We start from the raw sequence: 18,665 nt of genomic DNA, 5'->3' as shown, positions 1-18,665 counted from the left end.
ATACGGACAATTATACATGACATGTTCACGCGTGGATAAACATTCCAGTTTGTTTGTTTTGGCTAAAGATAGATTTAATAAAAATATCGTACACTCCATTGAACTAAGAGGCTGATAATGTTTTTTTCTTATATTTTGAGGTAAGACATGATTCAATCAAAAAGACTGGAACTCATTTCCTTCGGAATGGCTATATGTTCGACATTCCACTCATCCGAGACGTGAGGGAAACAGGCAAAATCCCATCTAGGCCGCCGTTTAAAAATGGCGCTGTTGTTTTTCGCGGAAAATTAAAAAAAAATAGTATTCTACCGATTACGGTAACTTCCCTTAGGAGTGCTTTAAGTATACCGTGTCTAGCCACCGTGATAACTTTATGGAGTCACCCGCGATGCACAAATTGTGCGATAATTCCAGAGAGAAAAAGTCACAAATTTCTGCCGAGTAGAATGACGCCTCGGTAGCCTGACTGGCTAAATCACTCGTAAATCGGGGGATATGGTTTACAAAGTTCAGGCAAGACGAATGATTTTTTCTCTGTGGAATTTTCGCATAATTCCGTGGAGACTTTTAAGATGTATTCTGGCAGTCATTTTTTCATTTCCATTTGTGGTTCCTGAATCTTTCAATCCTTTTTAAGACAAAATTAGTTATTGTTCAATTTTCTGTGCGTCTTATAACAACTGAAATTAAGACTCTTAATGAGTAAAATCCCTAAAAATTAATTCTGCCGCTTGGAGATTACTTGGTATCGTTGAAGTTCCACATAGAATGAGTAAATCTGTCGTGGGATGATTCTGTAAATGAAGTTAAAACGCATTTCCCACGGACGTAAATTCCTCAATAAATTTTACCCTCGCAATTATTCAGGCGGTGCTCCCGTTTATGTTATTTCACATCCAATTTGAATTTTAGACAGCATAATTTCTTGGATATTAAAATTGGGCCTTAATAAGTTTCACTTACTTATACTGGTCCGACTCCGAATCGTATAATCTCCCATTTGGCTTAAAATCATATTAACACCCATAAAACAACCCCTTGATAATGAGAATGAAATGCTACTATACACCTTATTTAGTATCAATCAGGGTAAAATTTATGACCTGGTATTAACAAATTCTCCTCTCAGCCGCATATTACCCTATTTTATAAGAGGAAGCCAGTATGATCGTAATTATTGAAACAATCATCGATGTTGTATCTATGTTATAAATGTATTGTCGTAATGGGAGTGTGATGGTTCCTATTTCGTGATTTTGTTCTTTCAAAATGACCAAGTAAAATCGTGAATATCTAGTGCAACGTTTTGTGTATTTTTATTCCGATGAGTAGGACGGATAATGACCCTATTGTTGCTGATTCGGAGACCAGCCAATCGCATGCGACGATAGCATATAGTGCACGTCAGGGAGGAAGAATAGATGCGGTCGCAGCAGCCTGCCGTTCGAATTTACCAGGTACGTTTAAGCAGCGAAAGGGTTTTAGGTCAGAAGAAAAACTGAAAAAAATATCTTCAAAGACTATCGTGAATATTGGCAGTCATGTATACAATATCGGGATTAATACGTGTTTGCGATACGCCTTTTTCGTGCCTTCTAGATCAATACTTCGAAACAGACCATCCTTATCCGTGATTACAATTTCACTTGCTTCCTCTCATAACAATCCTCGTATTAAATAGAATAACATACGGCTGAGAAGAGAACTAAATAAATTCAACCTTGATTGGTACTAATTCCGGAGAACGGGATCATTTTATTCTTACGATTTCAAATTCAAACAATATTGTATTTTTATAAGCCTGAGTATAACTATTCCAAGTCCTCAATTCATTAAAAGCTTTCTTTTACGGAGGAGTAACTGAGGTTGAAGTTAATACAGTATTGACATTTCATAAGAATTGTAAACACTTTGATTGACACACGTTTTTGAATGATCTTTCACACAATGTATAAATATAAACCTCACTTATGAGTAGAGAAGGCAAACATGAATATCCTAGCTAGTACGAATTACTATTATGAACATGGTTCTCATAAGTCCGTGTTTCGCCCGTAGTGGCCGTGAGGTTGACAGTCATAGTCGCTCCGCCCCGTCGTTAATTAGGTCTTAACTCGAGACATCGTAATTCCCGAGTTATATCCCCATTCTGAGGGATATTCCGAGAATGCAGGACATTGGCTAAGCATGGTTGGCGTCAGAAGACCAAGTTCCTGATTTACTCGGCTGTTGAGGCTGTTGATTGCCGACGTCTTTTTCCTTCATCAAGATTATCCTGTTAACGCGGCGCCGAGAATTTTCATATGATGGAGAAAACGGTCTGAGTTTGACATTGAGTTTTTTCTACAATCTCTCTATCTCTTTTTGATCCGTTACCACATCGTATCCGAAATAACTTCCGTCGATAGAAGCTTTGGGCATCGTATTGCATTAGTACAATTGTGAATCCAGTTATTTAACATATGTTCTCGAAGGAAAACAGAAAATTGCCACCATGAGTGTATAAGAATGTGTGGTTGCACTTAGCTGCACTGTACAGTGCATCAACAGCACCTTACGTGACACATGAAATAGTCTTACCAATCCTCTCTTCATGAATGTACATTGGAAAAGCTACTTTATTCGACCTGTTCTACCTTTTTCCAGTTGTTGATGCTAAAATACACATTCTTATTTAGGCTTTCATGGTAGCATTTCCGTTTTTCCTATGTCACTTTATGTTCAAACCGTGGTCGTCTACAAATTGCCTTTCTTTTCTTCCTCATCATTATAAGTCCACAATCCTAAGATTGGTGCGACGCAACTCACCATTACACTCTCCTATCCGCTAGCCCTTTCATAGCGACGTATTTCTTCTCTTTTACATCCTTTACAACCTGCCCTATGTAACTCATACGGGGCCGTCCCTTGCCCTTCTTCCCTTCCACCTGTCCTTCCACGATCGCTTGAGGCATCATGTTTCAATCATCAATTCTTCTTCAAATATCAAATCTTCAATGTTTCAAGGCATCATGTTTCATGATGTGGACAACTAAGTTGTCCCATCTTCTGTTCGAGGTTTTTAGAAGTCTCCTCTTTTCTCCCACTCTGCTTAGTATTTCCTCATTGCTTATTCGGTCGATCTATATTATCTTCATCATTCTGCGGTAGCACCACATTTCGAATGCTTCCACTCTTGACTACTCTGCTACTACAACCGTATGGTATGGTATTTGGAGGAGGCGACCCACAGCTGAGGTCATTTGCGCCATGAGGAAAGGAGGTATGGAAGGTAGGGTGGAGAGAAACCCGGCGTCGGCGTTAGCCTGCTCTTAACGAAAGGCGCCAGGGGGACCACGGCTTAACGTCCCATCCGACGGACGGAGTGTTGCGCTTGAAATGTCCTCCACACAACATTCAAGCAGGGATTGGGCAGTCTCTGAAAATTCTCTGCTACTGCCGGGATTTGAACCCGAGCCCGCCGGGCGTGAAGCCAACATTCTAGCCACCACACCAACCCGATCCCCTGCTACAATCGTCCAAGCCTCATTACCAAAGAGAAACATGCTCCATTTGTAGCATATGATGAATTTTTTCCTGACTTCTATGCTTTCACTCTCAGCTGTAAGCAGAGGCGCCGACTCCATGGGGCCTGAGGGGGCTCGAACCCCCTCAAAAATTCGTTATGGGTGTGAGGAAAAATGTGTCAGGCTTGTCGATTTTCCCCGGAGTGACCAGATATCGAGATTCGAGTATTCAGGGTTCAATGTTGATCATATGACTCTTCTAAAATGCTTAAAAAACTAAAGATTCACTACATCTAAAATTTCCCGGGGCAAGATCCCCGGTTTGGGCCCCCCCCAATGTTGTTTGTAAGTCGGAATCCGTGGCTGTAAGGAGATTCTTCTTTTTGTAGAAAGCCCTCTTCGCCTCAGCTATTCTACTGACTATTTCTTTCTTGTATGGTCCATTGTAGATAATTCGGCTTTCCTGGTAAGAAAATTCTTTCACCTCTTCAAGCTTATGCTTTCCTAGGTTAATGTTTGTCCTAGCCTCTTCTCTTTTGTTGGATACTAATACCTTAGTCTTCTTCTTGTAGATATTCTTCCAATCCTATTAATTTATCCTTCCTCCCTTCTCATCGCTCGGTGATTGAGTCGGGGAAGAAGTCAGCATTATTGAGCTCCGTCGGCGTGTGTTGATAAAGATTCACCACAGTTTCGCCAGCTAAATGCCTCAGTATAAAAGAGGGCCACGAATGTTTTTGCTATCCTCCCTCAGCTGAGGACGCCAAGAGATATCTGGTGGAGCTGTTGTGAATCATTGTCGCTATTCGCGGACGAAGCCCAATATTGCTGACTTCGTCTATTCAACGCCACGGAAACCTGTGAACAAACATTGAATCAGGGAAATTCATCGCTTCGTTTAACTCGTTTATCAACCACATTATTCTATCAATGTAATCTATAATTCCCTTGTTTTTATCAGTTATTGTTAATATTTTCGATATTTCCAGTGTCGATAAAATCTTCACGGGAAATCAGCCGGGTAAGGATGGACATTACTGCCAAAGTTTCAATGGCCTACCCAGAGAAATCTGCCGTAGCCGACCACTGCATTATAAATAATCATACCATCAACTTCAATGAAACAAAAATCCTCTGCAAGGAAAAGGGATATTGGGACCGAATTACTAAAGAGGCCATCGAAATACGAATCGCAAATAATAAAATGAATAGGGACGCGGGTTTTAACCTCAGCAAATCGTGGAACCCAATGATAAAAAGAATAAGTAAGCTAAGAGGTGGAAGGAAACCTAAAAAACTGACCAATCACAGACGACTTGACCTCCCCAACGGTGTATATAAGGCCGGCAATAACCAGGTCCATCATTCGCCCTGAAGACGATGGCAGAGAAGGCCATTGAAATGTTGGCAGCAATGTCCATCCTTGCCCGGCTGATTTCCCGTGAAGATTTTATCAACAGTATTCGCCGGGAAAGCACCAAATCCTTCTAGATATTTCCGCTGTAAAATAACAGTTATTCATGGAATTCCATTCGTAGTTCCCGTAATTTACTCCGAAATGGATAATAGGTAATTGAGGAGAAATTTGGCCTCATTAAAGCCTTATACTATTTTAAAAGCTCAGAAAATGTACTTTAATCCTTCTTTTGCTCTAAGCAGTGAATTTTAAAAGATTTAAAAATTATAGAAAATAAAAAAGCCTTTGATAAGAATTTTTTCGATGCATAATACCCGTTTCTTCTGTTGCAAATTATTTGTATTTATCTAGCCCAAATGGGTAATAACTTCTGCATCTAAGGTGATCCATGTTCATAGTGGAACCTATTAAATGAGAAAAAATATAGGTTAAATTTACTCGTAATTAATTTTCCGCCATTATCAACAGAAAAACGAAGCGTTATGGACTGTAATGCCGATATTATTTCGCAGACATGGATTTTTATATTACGTCTCTACATTTTCTCCTTAAATGTAATATTATTTATTACACAGATATTATTTACTGCTATTTTTTCGTAGCCTGTGTTTTACTCCTGAGACCAATTTCTTCATGAAATACCTCCTCTAACTGATAACTTGTTACCCGGCAAGTTTAATTGTAGGAACTCGGAGGAGATTTGTTGTAATTATTATAAATATGATTTTGCATGCTTATATATTGTATTTCATCCCTTTTTTCAGCTTAGTATGGTGAGTGTAACAGTTTTCCCTATACAATATCAGTACGAAAGTGTTTGTGCGCATTAATTAAATTCGCACACTGAAATAACTCGTAATAATTGTTCCGTGACATGGTATTAATTGTGACGAGGCAGTAGCAAACTCGTAGACCGCTGTCCCGTAGTTTCGAGGCGATGATTACTCGGTCTCTCGGCATCAAACAGTTTACGCGCAAGGAGGATCATGGGAAGACTCATATCTCAAACGACGAGGGGGCTCTGCGGAAGTTTGCCGTGCTGTAACGTAATTTGAGCTTCGGTGAGCGCAGGTATTCCCGGGATTTGCATGTCCTTATGCAACATGCTCTACTTTGGCCCCGACTCTCCAGATAAGCTGTATGCTTGCTTGCGCTGGTCCGCTAATGACCCGTCGCTCCTCGATGAGTTGTCAAATAAGCACTGACAGTTTCTGCGGACATGTAACCTTGTTACTTGACTAATTCAACGGGTGGAACTGGGAGCAGATTTTTTTTTATTATAAACATTCATGTTAAAATATTTCTTGGAGTGTAGGTCAACGTATGTTATGCAAAAAAGTTATAGGCAACGTTTCTGTTTATTTTAAACCATCATCAGGGCTTAACTTTGTACATATTTATTGATATTATGTTACAAAGGTACCATAATATAGTATTAGTGGTGGTATTTCATTCTCCCAAATCACGTAGAGCTACTCTTAGTGTTGTCCGACGCGTCCTTATTTCATTACCAATTAGTTATGTCACGTCATGTCATGCAACTTCTGTGGTTGCTTATCCTGTTGGGTAGACAAAACCCTTGACACGGTACATAATCAAAAGGATGCTACTCTTACCTATTAATACTTTTGGCGCAAAACTTTTTTTCTGGGGCATGCGTAATAACCTTACGAAAAACATGTATAGTACTACCTCAATATGTAAAAACGTACATGTAAAACTGAATTGCAGAAATAAACCTTTTAAATTGAAGAAATTGTAAGTCGCTAGGTCAGCAGGATCCGTCGAGGAGTCATCAGGGAACCAATTAATACGCCAACACAAGGTTCAAATACTCTCGCTTTATTCGACCATTCAATACACTCTCTGCACCCAGCCTCTCCCACTCGTTCCTGAGCGCGCTTCGCAGCCGCTCGGCGTCACCACGTGACTCCCCGTTGGCCATTCCTCATTCGTTGTCTCCTAGTCACCTCATGTATAGGAGACTAGGAGACGACGCACAGTGGGCTAGAATCGAAAAAAGCTGGCCAAAACCTCAAAATCGATTTTTTTGAGCTAGGAAATTGAAACTTCGCATACACATTCTCAAATAAATTGTGCATAACTTCCCAGATTATTTTGGTCCTGTGTTTTCACTTTAACAATATATGTGAGGTCAAAGTTGAGCAAATTTAGCGAAAAACGACCACCCTCGATTTTTTCTGAAAATTGCCGACTTTATCCTCGTGCAGTGGTTTTACAAATAGATTTATCGACAAAACTGTTATACCATCTTAATTGACACTTCTTATTCTTTCATTTGAAGGGTTTTTAAAGATTTTGTTTCATCAATAATCATAGATACATAACAAAATGGCGGAGCCTGTTTTCAACCCATTTTTTCACATAAACGTAGAAAAAAAGTAGATATTGTCACCGGCTTACACTAAGTAACTTATATCATGTCGTTCTTTGAAGCTTCTATATTGTGAATCTAAAGTCAAACCTTGCACCAATTTGCAACCCCGAATTTTAAATAGTTTTTTCGAACGCACGGACGACACCGGTTCTGGCCGGCGGCGGCGGAGAGTACGGCGACGCGGCAAGCGGGTGGATGCAATATGGTCTCATTCACTTTTATGTGTGGATAACAGATATATTAGTGACAGAAAATAATCACCAGAAAGTAAAATTTATAAATATTGCTACGAATGACTCTCATTATGCAATCGCTGGGCACTGCAAGAGGTGCACTGAAAGGTTTCCTTCTTTGAGTGCATTCCATGGGGAATGGACTTAAATCGCGTGCTTAAAGTGGGGAAACGGACTCTTTTATTAACAAACAAGCTCTATTTCTAGGCAAGAGCCTTCGATGACCCATAGCCTCCACTTCCTAACCCTCCATACATATTTAAAGGCCTTCTGACCACGGTCGTTTTACAGTATTGTTGTTGTGCCGAGCCCTTCGAACTTGTTTTTGGTTTGAAGTTTGAACTCCTGCTAGCTTTAAAAGTTTCGGAAGGCATATTACTCACATCAAATAATGTATTCTTCCTTAGAAATACAGTTTATTTTAATGTATGCCTTATGCTCAATTTAAAGTATTGATTTAAATCTCTTACCTATATATCAACGTCATTATTCTTATTAAACTGCGCTGCTGACAAAATCGTTATTTTTCAGAAATATTTTACCATACAAACATAACATAAACAAAAGAAGCAAAATTTACACTTTTCCCAACTAACATACTGCAATTATTACTGTCAGCAATAAAATGTTACTGTTTTTCATTCACTATCTGACGAGTTTTTATCACTTTCACTGTCTGAGCTAAAGCATTGTTTTCCTTTTTCAAAAACAGATCCATTACATTTTTCGGCAAGCTGTGTGTTTCCTCCAGTTTAATTGGCGTAATTTTTGTCATTATCAGTTATGATATTAGTAGTTGTCTTCGGAATTAATCCCTATTTGTGGCCACTCGTGCCATTTTTCTAGTCAACCGTTCACGGAACTTTCTTACGTCCTTATACCGTGCCTATATCGCTTCCCCTGTCAGTTGTCGCAATTAAGAATGGACTCTTTTGCAATGTCAGCTCCTTGAATGAAGACCTTATGTACGGTTGGTGGCATACCATAATTATTATTAAAATTAGAATAGAAAAATAAAAGAAAATTAAATTATTTGGAGAGGAAATCTAGAATAATTGTGATGACTTTTGAATACTTGTGCCTGTTTCATGCTTGGCCTAAGGAACAGCATTTTTTACCTAAACAAGAAGGCACAAAGGTGCTCACGAGCAATAATTCATGAGACATAGGCCCTCGTTCCCACGTGTGATTATATTGCGCATGTCCTAACTGCTGTCAAAGCCGTGTTTGCAAATTTAAGTGCACTTTATATGTGACGCGAAACTTGGAACTGTGGAAATGTACGTTAAGATTCGAGTCGCAGTAAGATGCAGAACCATTTTTGGAAACTTCTTATATAACCTCTGCCACAATAATTTCACTCGGGTAAATGAAATCATATACTCGCGTCACTCTCTCATCGCTGGGGTTAATATTATATCCCTGGCATTTCAGATTTTCGAAGACCCTTGCACAAAAATTTTGTGAGCTGCATGGACACAATTACTTAGTGAGAGGGCCTCTTAATCTGACATAACATAATACTCGGGGTTGCATTTTATCCACTTGGCAAGAGTTCTTGCCTCCGAGGATGGTCACTGTATCTTCCTTTTGCATTCGTTTTCCTCCTAGTCGTTCTCTTCATACAACCCTAAAAACATGAATTGACGTCCATCTGCACTGGCTGAACTAGAGCAACATGTAAACTGTGCTGCATAAGGAATAGTTATTAATTGCTTTAAATAAAGAATATAAATTAAATAACCTTACTGGATAAGGATAATGAACTCTTCAAGCACCAAGACAGTACTTGATTTGGCAAATTTCGGCAAAATCAAGTACTGTATTGAGCCATTTTCCATCACGTTTAAGGAATATATTATCTGTTATTGTTAAAAAGTTTATTAGTTAGTAAAGCACGCGATTTAAGTCCATTCCCCATGGAGTGCACTCAAAGAAGGAAACCTTTCAGTGCACCTCTTGCAGTGCCCAGCGATTGCATAATGAGAGTCATTCGTAGCAATATTTATAAATTTTACTTTCTGGTGATTATTTTCTGTCACTAATATATCTGTTATCCACACATAAAAGTGAATGAGACCATATTGCATCCACCCGCTTGCCGCGTCGCCGTACTCTCCGCCGCCGCCGGCCAGAACCGGTGTCGTCCGTGCGTTCGAAAAAACTATTTAAAATTCGGGGTTGCAAATTGGTGCAAGGTTTGACTTTAGATTCACAGTATAGAAGCTTCAAAGAACGACATGATATAAGTTACTTAGTGTAAGCCGGTGACAATATCTACTTTTTTTCTACGTTTATGTGAAAAAATGGGTTGAAAACAGGCTCCGCCATTTTGTTATGTATCTATGATTATTGATGAAACAAAATCTTTAAAAACCCTTCAAATGAAAGAATAAGAAGTGTCAATTAAGATGGTATAACAGTTTTGTCGATAAATCTATTTGTAAAACCACTGCACGAGGATAAAGTCGGCAATTTTCAGAAAAAATCGAGGGTGGTCGTTTTTCGCTAAATTTGCTCAACTTTGACCTCACATATATTGTTAAAGTGAAAACACAGGACCAAAATAATCTGGGAAGTTATGCACAATTTATTTGAGAATGTGTATGCGAAGTTTCAATTTCCTAGCTCAAAAAAATCGATTTTGAGGTTTTGGCCAGCTTTTTTCGATTCTAGCCCACTGTGCGACGTTGCGTTTTGCTGCAGCGTATGCACTCGCAATTCCTCGGCGGGTAGGTAGAAGGTTTGGGGAAGAGCTGATAAAGCGGTATGGGAAAGCAAGGAATGGGGTAGGTGGAATGTGAAGTGGGAGGAAAGGTGCTGAGTCATTGGGTGCACTTAGAAAATAAATAAATAGATAAATAAATTGAAAAACTGAATCGGCACGGACTAGGTTTCGGTGTCATCGGCGCGCAAGTCAAGTAGAAAAGAAATAAATGCGTGCACTTACCGTCCGTCCCGTTGGTTCCTGGCCTACCGGGAAGTCCGTCGATGCCTGGTATTCCGTTGAATCCGGGGACTCCGTCCAAACCATTGCGGCCCGGGATGCCATCAAGGCCCGGCTCTCCTGGGACGCCGTCTCGTCCGTCCAAGCCGGGAGAGCCTGAGGGAAGAGCGGGAGCCTTGAGAACTGGGTTCGGTCGACAGCGGCAGATTAGAGGGACAGGCATGAATAAAGCATAGGGCTCATTTAAACAGGGGGATGACACATTGGCTGGGGAGAGAAGCCATTTCGCAGAGTCAGAAGAGAGCTGCGGGCGTAGATGAGCAAATAAAAATGCAAAGAGGCGATAAAAAATATGTAAAAACGCGGGTCTAAGCGCAAATGGTAATTACGAATTTAATTGGACTCGACGAGAGGAAGCAAAAATATTGCTCTGTAGAAAAGAGAGAGGTAAAAAATGAGAAAAACGCACTCCACTTTTATTTTCGGAAAGAGAGAGAGAGGGAAATTGCGAGAAGCGTTTTTCATTTGTCGTGGCTTTGATTCCAAGCGTAATGACATTGAGGAGGAATGGGAAAATTTGCTGTGAACGAATAAACAACAGGAGCCGAAAAATATTTTTGTAAAATGCAATGGTATGGGCTTGGATTGCATTTGCAAAGCCAACATTGCGATGCAGAAAATGCGGAAGTGGACTGTAGTTGATAAAAAAAAACAGAGATGACGACGACATGGTACGGGGAAATTAAACGAATTCCGATGTATTCTGGGACCGGCAGGGTGGCAATAAAAAAAGGTGAGACGCAATTTACTCACGGAGTGATTCATGTAAATGATTTTGAGGTTCAATCACTATTTCACTTATTGCCCAGAACTATTTTTTGGCAATTTACTTTTAATAAGGCAATTGATAATTCATGCAGTACAATTTAAAAAGGAGTAGGTAGTGACAGAATAGTAAAAAAAATGCTTGCAAATTAGCCGGAGTGAGGCAACTTCAGACAAAACTCAACATTTACAGCCGAATGAACGCATTAAGCTCTTAATGTTAAGACTCAAATAATTATAAATTTTCGTTTTCTATACGAAGAAAGAGAAAAAATAAAGTCAACTTGACATTAGGGTATTATAATATCATCTTTGCCAGCACCTCACTTGAGATATTTCTAAGAGAAATCATTAAACATATAAATTCAATATGTTGTATGATTTCACTTTAAAATCTTGTCTCGCCAACAGAGATTTCCAATGAAATAATGTTGGTTCTAGACTAACCTATGGCATTTTTGGTGGGGTGGCGCATATTTGAACTCCTTGAAACCTGCAGCTTTTTTTGCAAAAAAGAATTGTTCGTATTATTTTGAAAAAGGACAGATTTGAAAGATCCTTCCCACTTTTTCTCCATTTGCGTTTGCTTCCGTTGAGGAATCTATATATTTATAAGGTCCTACGATGTTTTTGTGCTAGATGTGGTAAGTCTAAAATATTTCAGTCCCTGCCTTCTCCGTTTACCCTGCGTAAAATAAGTGTGCCCTTACCACAACCAAATTTGACTTTGTTTAAAAAATGTTTTTTATATGTAGGACCAAAGGTTTTTAATTTGTTACCCCAATCATGCTTTATTTCAAAGTCTTTGAAAAAGTTTTTGCAAAATGCACATTCTTGGCTTCTCACTAAAGAAAGTGTAGAACAAATATTGTCATAAAATATTGATGTAAATGAATTATAAATACTAATTTAATTGTTTTTTTCATGTACGCAGTTAAGCTTTGTTTGCACAGATTATCCAGGAAACACAAAATGAGCTACACTATGTGTAAAGCATAATGTATTATTATTTTGGATGGTAGCCTCAAACATGTTATCCTTCGCGGCTACCTACCTAAAATAACTCAATTTTGCTATTGTCATGTAATTTGTATGTGGAGTAACAAAGTTATTATTATATTATATTATTATAAGCCAAGCACTGGAAATTTGAAAAGGAAGTTCATATAATTCATCACGTACAGCGTGACCGACAGCAATGTGTTATTTCCGTTATTTTTGTTAACACACCTCGTAAACCAACATGCAGCATGCAATACGCTACTTTTTTGTAGTCATCGGAATAAAGGCCATAACACATGCACGTGCCGCGTAGCTATGGAGGTGAACAGGCTGTGGCGCGTTTAGCCGAGTACAGGAGAGATATACTCCGCCAAATTCGGTGGCGTGGCTGCAAGCGCTTTGATTCAAGCACGGAGGCGATTGCTCTAAATCGGTCGCCCCCTTCTAAATGAGTCGAACTCGAGGAAAGCGAGTTGTTTCAACGAAGTGCTGCCAATTCCCCCTGCATACAGCTGCGCTCAACCGCTTGTCAACCGCCACGCTGCTTGCTGCTGCTACCACGGCGACGAAAATGAAACAATGAATCCTTCAATTTCCCATGCAGCCCCCGCTAGAGGCAAAATTGCGTTCCACGGAGAGATAGGTACGTATATAGACTGCAGAGCGACTAAATTCAACTCAGTTCACCTTAAAAAGAAACCAAAAAATCCCAGATTCTAGATTATGAGAGCGTATTTTCGTAAACTTTTGGCTAAAAAATTGAAAACAGTCGGGAGTTTATCCCCTAAAATATGGAAAAAAACACAAACTTTCAGTGAGCATTTTTAAAACAACCATAGATCGATCATTAGAGAAATATTGTTGGATTATTTATGAAATACTGTTTTTCCCCCCCAAAAAATTAGATAAACCAAACCGGAATTAAGTTAGAACGAAGAGAAAATGAACGATGGAGGATCTATCAAAATTACATCTAGTGAATTGTTTTTAGATAAATTTGAAGAAAAAATGCCCTGTTCACACAACACATTTGAGATCACACTCTTCATGCATTGCATTTTTTATGTACCTAGTTATTTTTAATACTGTCCAATGTCATGCTTTAAAATTCCTAATATGTGCAATGAGTTACGTCCTTCGATGCCTCTTAAATACGTATGATTTGAAGAAAGTCTTCAAATTTTACAGCATATAACATTTTGAACAACACTTTATGTTGACGATAAACGAACAGTCTGAAACGGTTATTTCACTCCAGAAAAACTCAATGACAGTTACCTGGTTGTATGCTCGGAATAATGAGGTCGTGAAATTCTGTTGACAGGGATGATGAAAGCATTATGCATAGTCTTTCCCCAGTGGGATATTGAACGAATAAATTATTTCGCTATTCAAGAAACTAACCATGCAATGCTTGATATCGTTTCCCTCTCGAGTAGCGAATTAAATTCCTGCTTAATTCAACAACGCAGGAGAGAATTGCGCATGCATCGTGAAGAAATATCTAATTTAAAGCATTTGAAAATCTATTAGAAGGTAAAGGTAACGTAAGTAATAGTAGGCTCATGTACGAGACAAAAAACTTAATATTTATACCCAGAGTATTAAAAACTAGTTGACTGTCTTGGTAACCACCATCCACCCGTGTATCAAGTAATAAAGCCGTAATGTAAAGTATCCCAGTTCTTTTAACACATTGTTAATACCGAAGTATATTTGAAATTCCCATGATACATAGCAGCAATAAAAATATTATTTGAATACCTTGTTTGGAAATCTAATCCTTTAATGATAAATATATAACTAATATATATAAAAAATGCCAATACTAAAGCAAACTGGCTATCAATATGGTTATTTAGAATTTTACATCGTGGATCCCTTAGACCTTGAACATGGTTCATAAGTATGATAACAGATTCATGATTAACTATCGTTCCCAGGAACATTCCTATTATGAATTACTGCAATCTCCGAATGACTGTTTGACCTGCATAATTAAGTTCATTCATCAAAAGGACACGAACGTATGAAATGATTTATTCCCGGGTTTTCAACCTGATTAGGTCTTCTTCAACCGCGGCAGGAACCCCTTTGGAAATCAGAGAAGACTTTATCTCATTTTTTCTCCAGGAAAGAACTATATTCTATGTCACGAACGTATGGTTTTCTTCACGAAATCGTTAAGATAAGTTGCATTTCACTAACAAAATCCTTTTTACGCCTCCCCTTACGTGTAGCTCGGATCACAGAAGTGTGACCACCTTCTATTACCCCGGACAACCTATTTTCCTAGAATCTAGCTCCGGCGTCTTATCTTCCGGCGAAACAAGTTATCCGAGGAAACGCTAGATATTAGAGGGGAGCACATTAGGGTCTGCCTAAACTTTCCTCCCGGGCCGTTTCTCAAGGGGACATTTCCCAGTCACCCCCTGCCACTCACACTGCGGAAACAGACCCCTCGTTCCCCGCCAACAGCACAAAAACTTCCCCCCACCTGTCCGCTCACCCCCCAAACTTCTCACTGTCTCTTGTTCTCTCGCCTTAATGCGCTCCTCTTCACAGCTCTCCTTCACCTCGTCCTCACTAATACGAAGATGGCCCCCTTGAATAATGATTCAACTCCTTCGCCTCCAAACGCACGCAGGTTCAGCTTAAAAGGAGACCCTTTATATATTTTCCCGAGGCCCAGGCCATGATGTTCTTGGGATATCATCGAGCATTCACTTCAAGTTAAGAAAAATAACAAACTTTTCTTTCTATAACTTAATCTTTTGTAACACCGATGTAAATTTGAAATTTCCATGATACATAACAGCAATAAAAAGATTATTTGAAGACCGTTTATGGCAATCTAATCCTAGTATGATAAATGCACAACCGAAAAATTATCAATACTAAAGCAAACGTGACTATCAATACGGTTATTTTGGATTTTATATCGTGAATACCACAGACCTTAAACATGGTTCATAAGTATCACAACTGATTCATGATTAACTCTCGCCTTAATTAAATGAAATAGAATGCAAAACAGGGGGATTCAATATGTCCTTCTTTCCTCGTATTATTAAGAGCAAAAAAGGTGTATCGATTAATAAAATTAATGGGGTCAATCGCAAGGATGAAACATTGAATGTCTTTATTTTCCATTGTTCTAACCTTGCATGGATTTTCTACAGGAAATACTAACCGTGGGGAATGTTTGCCTTTACATAAATCAGCGGTAGAAAGCAACAAAAGAGACCCCGACTATTCATTTCAAAACTAAACCTAAGCGCTTATACTGTTTCTTTCCTCGATATAGATTTTGCTAGAACAAATGGAAGAAATACGCCACCATTAAAAGGTTATCAGATGGGAAAACGGGAAGGAGTGCTGCATCAAACAACTATTTGGCTTGTTAACTTATGATGATGATATCAAAATAAAATGTAATTGTACTTTCCCACAATTATTTTCATGCGTTCGATGCGTTTCGGCTCAAAGGGCCGTCATCTGGTGCAAGAAATCATAATACATGAGAACATCACAATTAGAAATTTGACGAATGGTCGAAGGAGGATTTGACAAGTCTGAGGAAGGGGTGGGAAAGAGAATAGGGTGGTTTCCTATTATTTTTTATTGCCTAAATCGGATTATTATTACTCCTGAAGTACGTGTTTCACGCTTTTAGATTTTTTTAATGGCGATATCTATTTTTCGCGATTAAATGAAAAGTGAAAATTTTCAAGCGCGTGAAAACGCGACGGGTAAGTATGAATGCCGGGAAAACCCCGTGTGACGTCGTTCTGGTTCCCGCTGCCGCAAGTGGGGCGAGGCTTTGAGCGCTGATACGACGCAAGACGCTAGCTGGTAGCGCTTGGCTTAAATAAGATTATTTATACCTTACCAAACGAAGAAAACTTTCCTACCTTAGTCAGTTTTAATAGGTGATTATGAAGACATATTTGCCTGAGCTCTGTGCCTCATGCATGCATTGGTAACCTCAGACGATGTAAAACTCCAATCCTTTGTATAGAAACTAGGTCCCTGTGACGTCATGGGGATTGGCGCGTGGGGAATGTTTGCCTTTGCATAAATTAGCACGCATTATTTGCTATTATTCGTCATATTTTTATGACCTTGTGGAGAGCTTGCGAGCATGCAGCATGTAAGAGGATTCTCACATGCACTTCACTCGGCCATAAAAATGTTACTCATGCTAACAAATTATACATCTTCATTCATGTAAAGGCAAAATTTGTCGACTACTTAAAAAGGCAATCTATGTATACAGTTATAACATGATTTATACGTATATAGTTAAAATTTAGAAGCATGCTTTAAGGAATACGTTAGTTAGTAAGCTACACTACGAGTCAACATATTTATTGTTAGGTCCTTAAGCTACCGTTGTAGTCTCTTATCGATTGATATTATGTAGATGTAGATCAATATTATATCGCGAGAAAGATAAGTTACTGAAGAGCATGCAGTATCAATGACTGAGCAATTGGAAATGCATACTTGATAGAAAGGTGATTCTTACCAGGCCATCCGGCTTCTCCCTTGGGCCCTCGAGGCCCCGAGTCTCCCGGTATTCCCGGTGGGCCCCTGAGGCCCGGCTCGCCCGGAAAGCCCCTGTCCCCTCTCTCTCCCTTCTCCCCTTCGATTCCCGGCAGTCCTGGATTGCCCTGGGGCCCTGGGGGTCCGTCAGGGCAGTACTCTCTCGTGGCCGAGCAGAAACCTTGGATTGCAACCAGCTGCAAGGAAAGACCAGAAAAAGAAATAAGTTAGATAATAGGAGTAAGCATTAAAATAAATGCAGAGATAGTTTGGTAGGTGTGGTAGAACTATTTAATCATCAATTTTTCGATTCTACAATTTTTATCTACTATCTTTATTTCGACATAATGTGGAATATTGCGTTTCATTCTAAAAACTGAAACTTAGCAAAATCCAATAGCTCCATCTTCCAGTTACTGCCGCGTCGGTTGTTATGTAACGATAACAGTTTCTCTGGCTCTACTTCCAGCAACTTTAGGGCAAAATCCTTCTGTATCTTCGGGTTACTACCGCGCCGCTAATAACCAGAAGACGCAGAAATGGGAATCTTAACACCGCAGAAAACTTCTTAGTCACGCTACAAACTCGTTCACTCACGCAGGGATCCAACTCTATGGATGGCTTTGATAGGTGAGGGTAGAGCTCACCGGAGATTAAACAATTGCTTGAGCATTCAAGAACAGATATCTTTCAGAGCAACTCGAAGAATATCACAATAGAACCTCAATATATTTCCAGGCCCCAAAGAAAAGATTGATTACGAGAGATATTTTGCCGAACGGATACATAGGAATTTGTTTTTCCCCCAAACAATAAGGAACTTAAATAAATGCTAGGTGGAACTGACTTAGAGCATTTACTTTTTATTTGTTAACTTGTTAATTTATTTCTTTTATTTGCTGGTGTACTAGCACCCACTGCCGCACGCCTATTCAAGCAACTTGCAAGGCAGCATGTTGATATATTTTCATTGGGTGTTAAAATAATTTCCATATTATTCCAAAATAGCCAACATCTTCCGGTTTTCTAGGTTTTCTGGTGTCCGGGTTTCTTCTACTGACGGAATGCCACCCTGAATCAAAATGAGTTAAAAAAAAGTTTAATAGAAACAAGCAAATAAGATGACTCACAAATTGGAAAACAAGAAGAGACTTTAATTATAGGCGGAGCTGAGTGAAGCATTCCTCAGCAATAACTGTGCTTTGGTTACAGGAGCTATCTTTGACACCAAAATGTAATTTTTAATGGGTAAACTGCTCATGAAATACATGGATTAGCTAAACTGCTCAATAGGTAATTTTTCAATACTTTTGACGCCTTAAGCATTGAAATGGCCACTCAAGTTTACATACCCGAGTTATTAGTTATCCATCACAATCAAAAAGCTTTAGGATTTAGATCAGATGACATTTTTTACGCCATAGATATTTTTGGCCAACATTTTAGATTGGAAAAGTAGTGTTGATTTGATCAAGTCAAATTTTAAGCTAAATTAAAAGCTACAGTGGACCCAAAACACGACCTCAGCATGCGTTAGAAACTAATATATTGAATTACGGTCAATTTAAGTCCCGGAAGTTTCAATAAGCCTTACTTTATCATTTAGTGAAGTGGCTACAGCTCACTCTCATAAATCCAGACGCATGGAGCGACACGCTCCACCTCTATTGCAATGGTATTGATGTAAATGATCAACTGATTTGAAAAGTTATTTACACCTCTAAGATTAAAGAAGTTTTGAAACGTAGATAATTATGATGGCCCTCAATACAAAACGCTGTATCCA

At 39.1% G+C, this 18,665-nt stretch overlaps 1 protein-coding gene across 1 annotated transcript in view; it reads right to left on the bottom strand.

Moving 5' to 3' along the window:
• The window catches only part of LOC124164884, an 889,966-nt gene that overhangs the window by 365,870 nt on the left and 505,431 nt on the right, over window positions 1–18,665 (bottom strand). Inside the window, exons 2-3 of the mRNA XM_046542109.1 lie at window positions 16,863–17,076; window positions 10,508–10,660 (exon numbers count right to left, since the gene is read on the bottom strand). Of these exons, the coding sequence (XP_046398065.1) occupies window positions 10,508–10,660; window positions 16,863–17,076 (367 nt within the window). The remainder of the gene's footprint in view (window positions 1–10,507; window positions 10,661–16,862; window positions 17,077–18,665) is intronic.

This window comes from Ischnura elegans, chromosome 9 (assembly GCF_921293095.1).
Source record: "Ischnura elegans chromosome 9, ioIscEleg1.1, whole genome shotgun sequence".
Lineage (NCBI taxonomy): Eukaryota > Metazoa > Arthropoda > Insecta > Odonata > Coenagrionidae > Ischnura > Ischnura elegans.
Note: the sequence above shows the minus strand (reverse complement) of the source record. Positions and strands in the feature narration are given on the sequence as shown.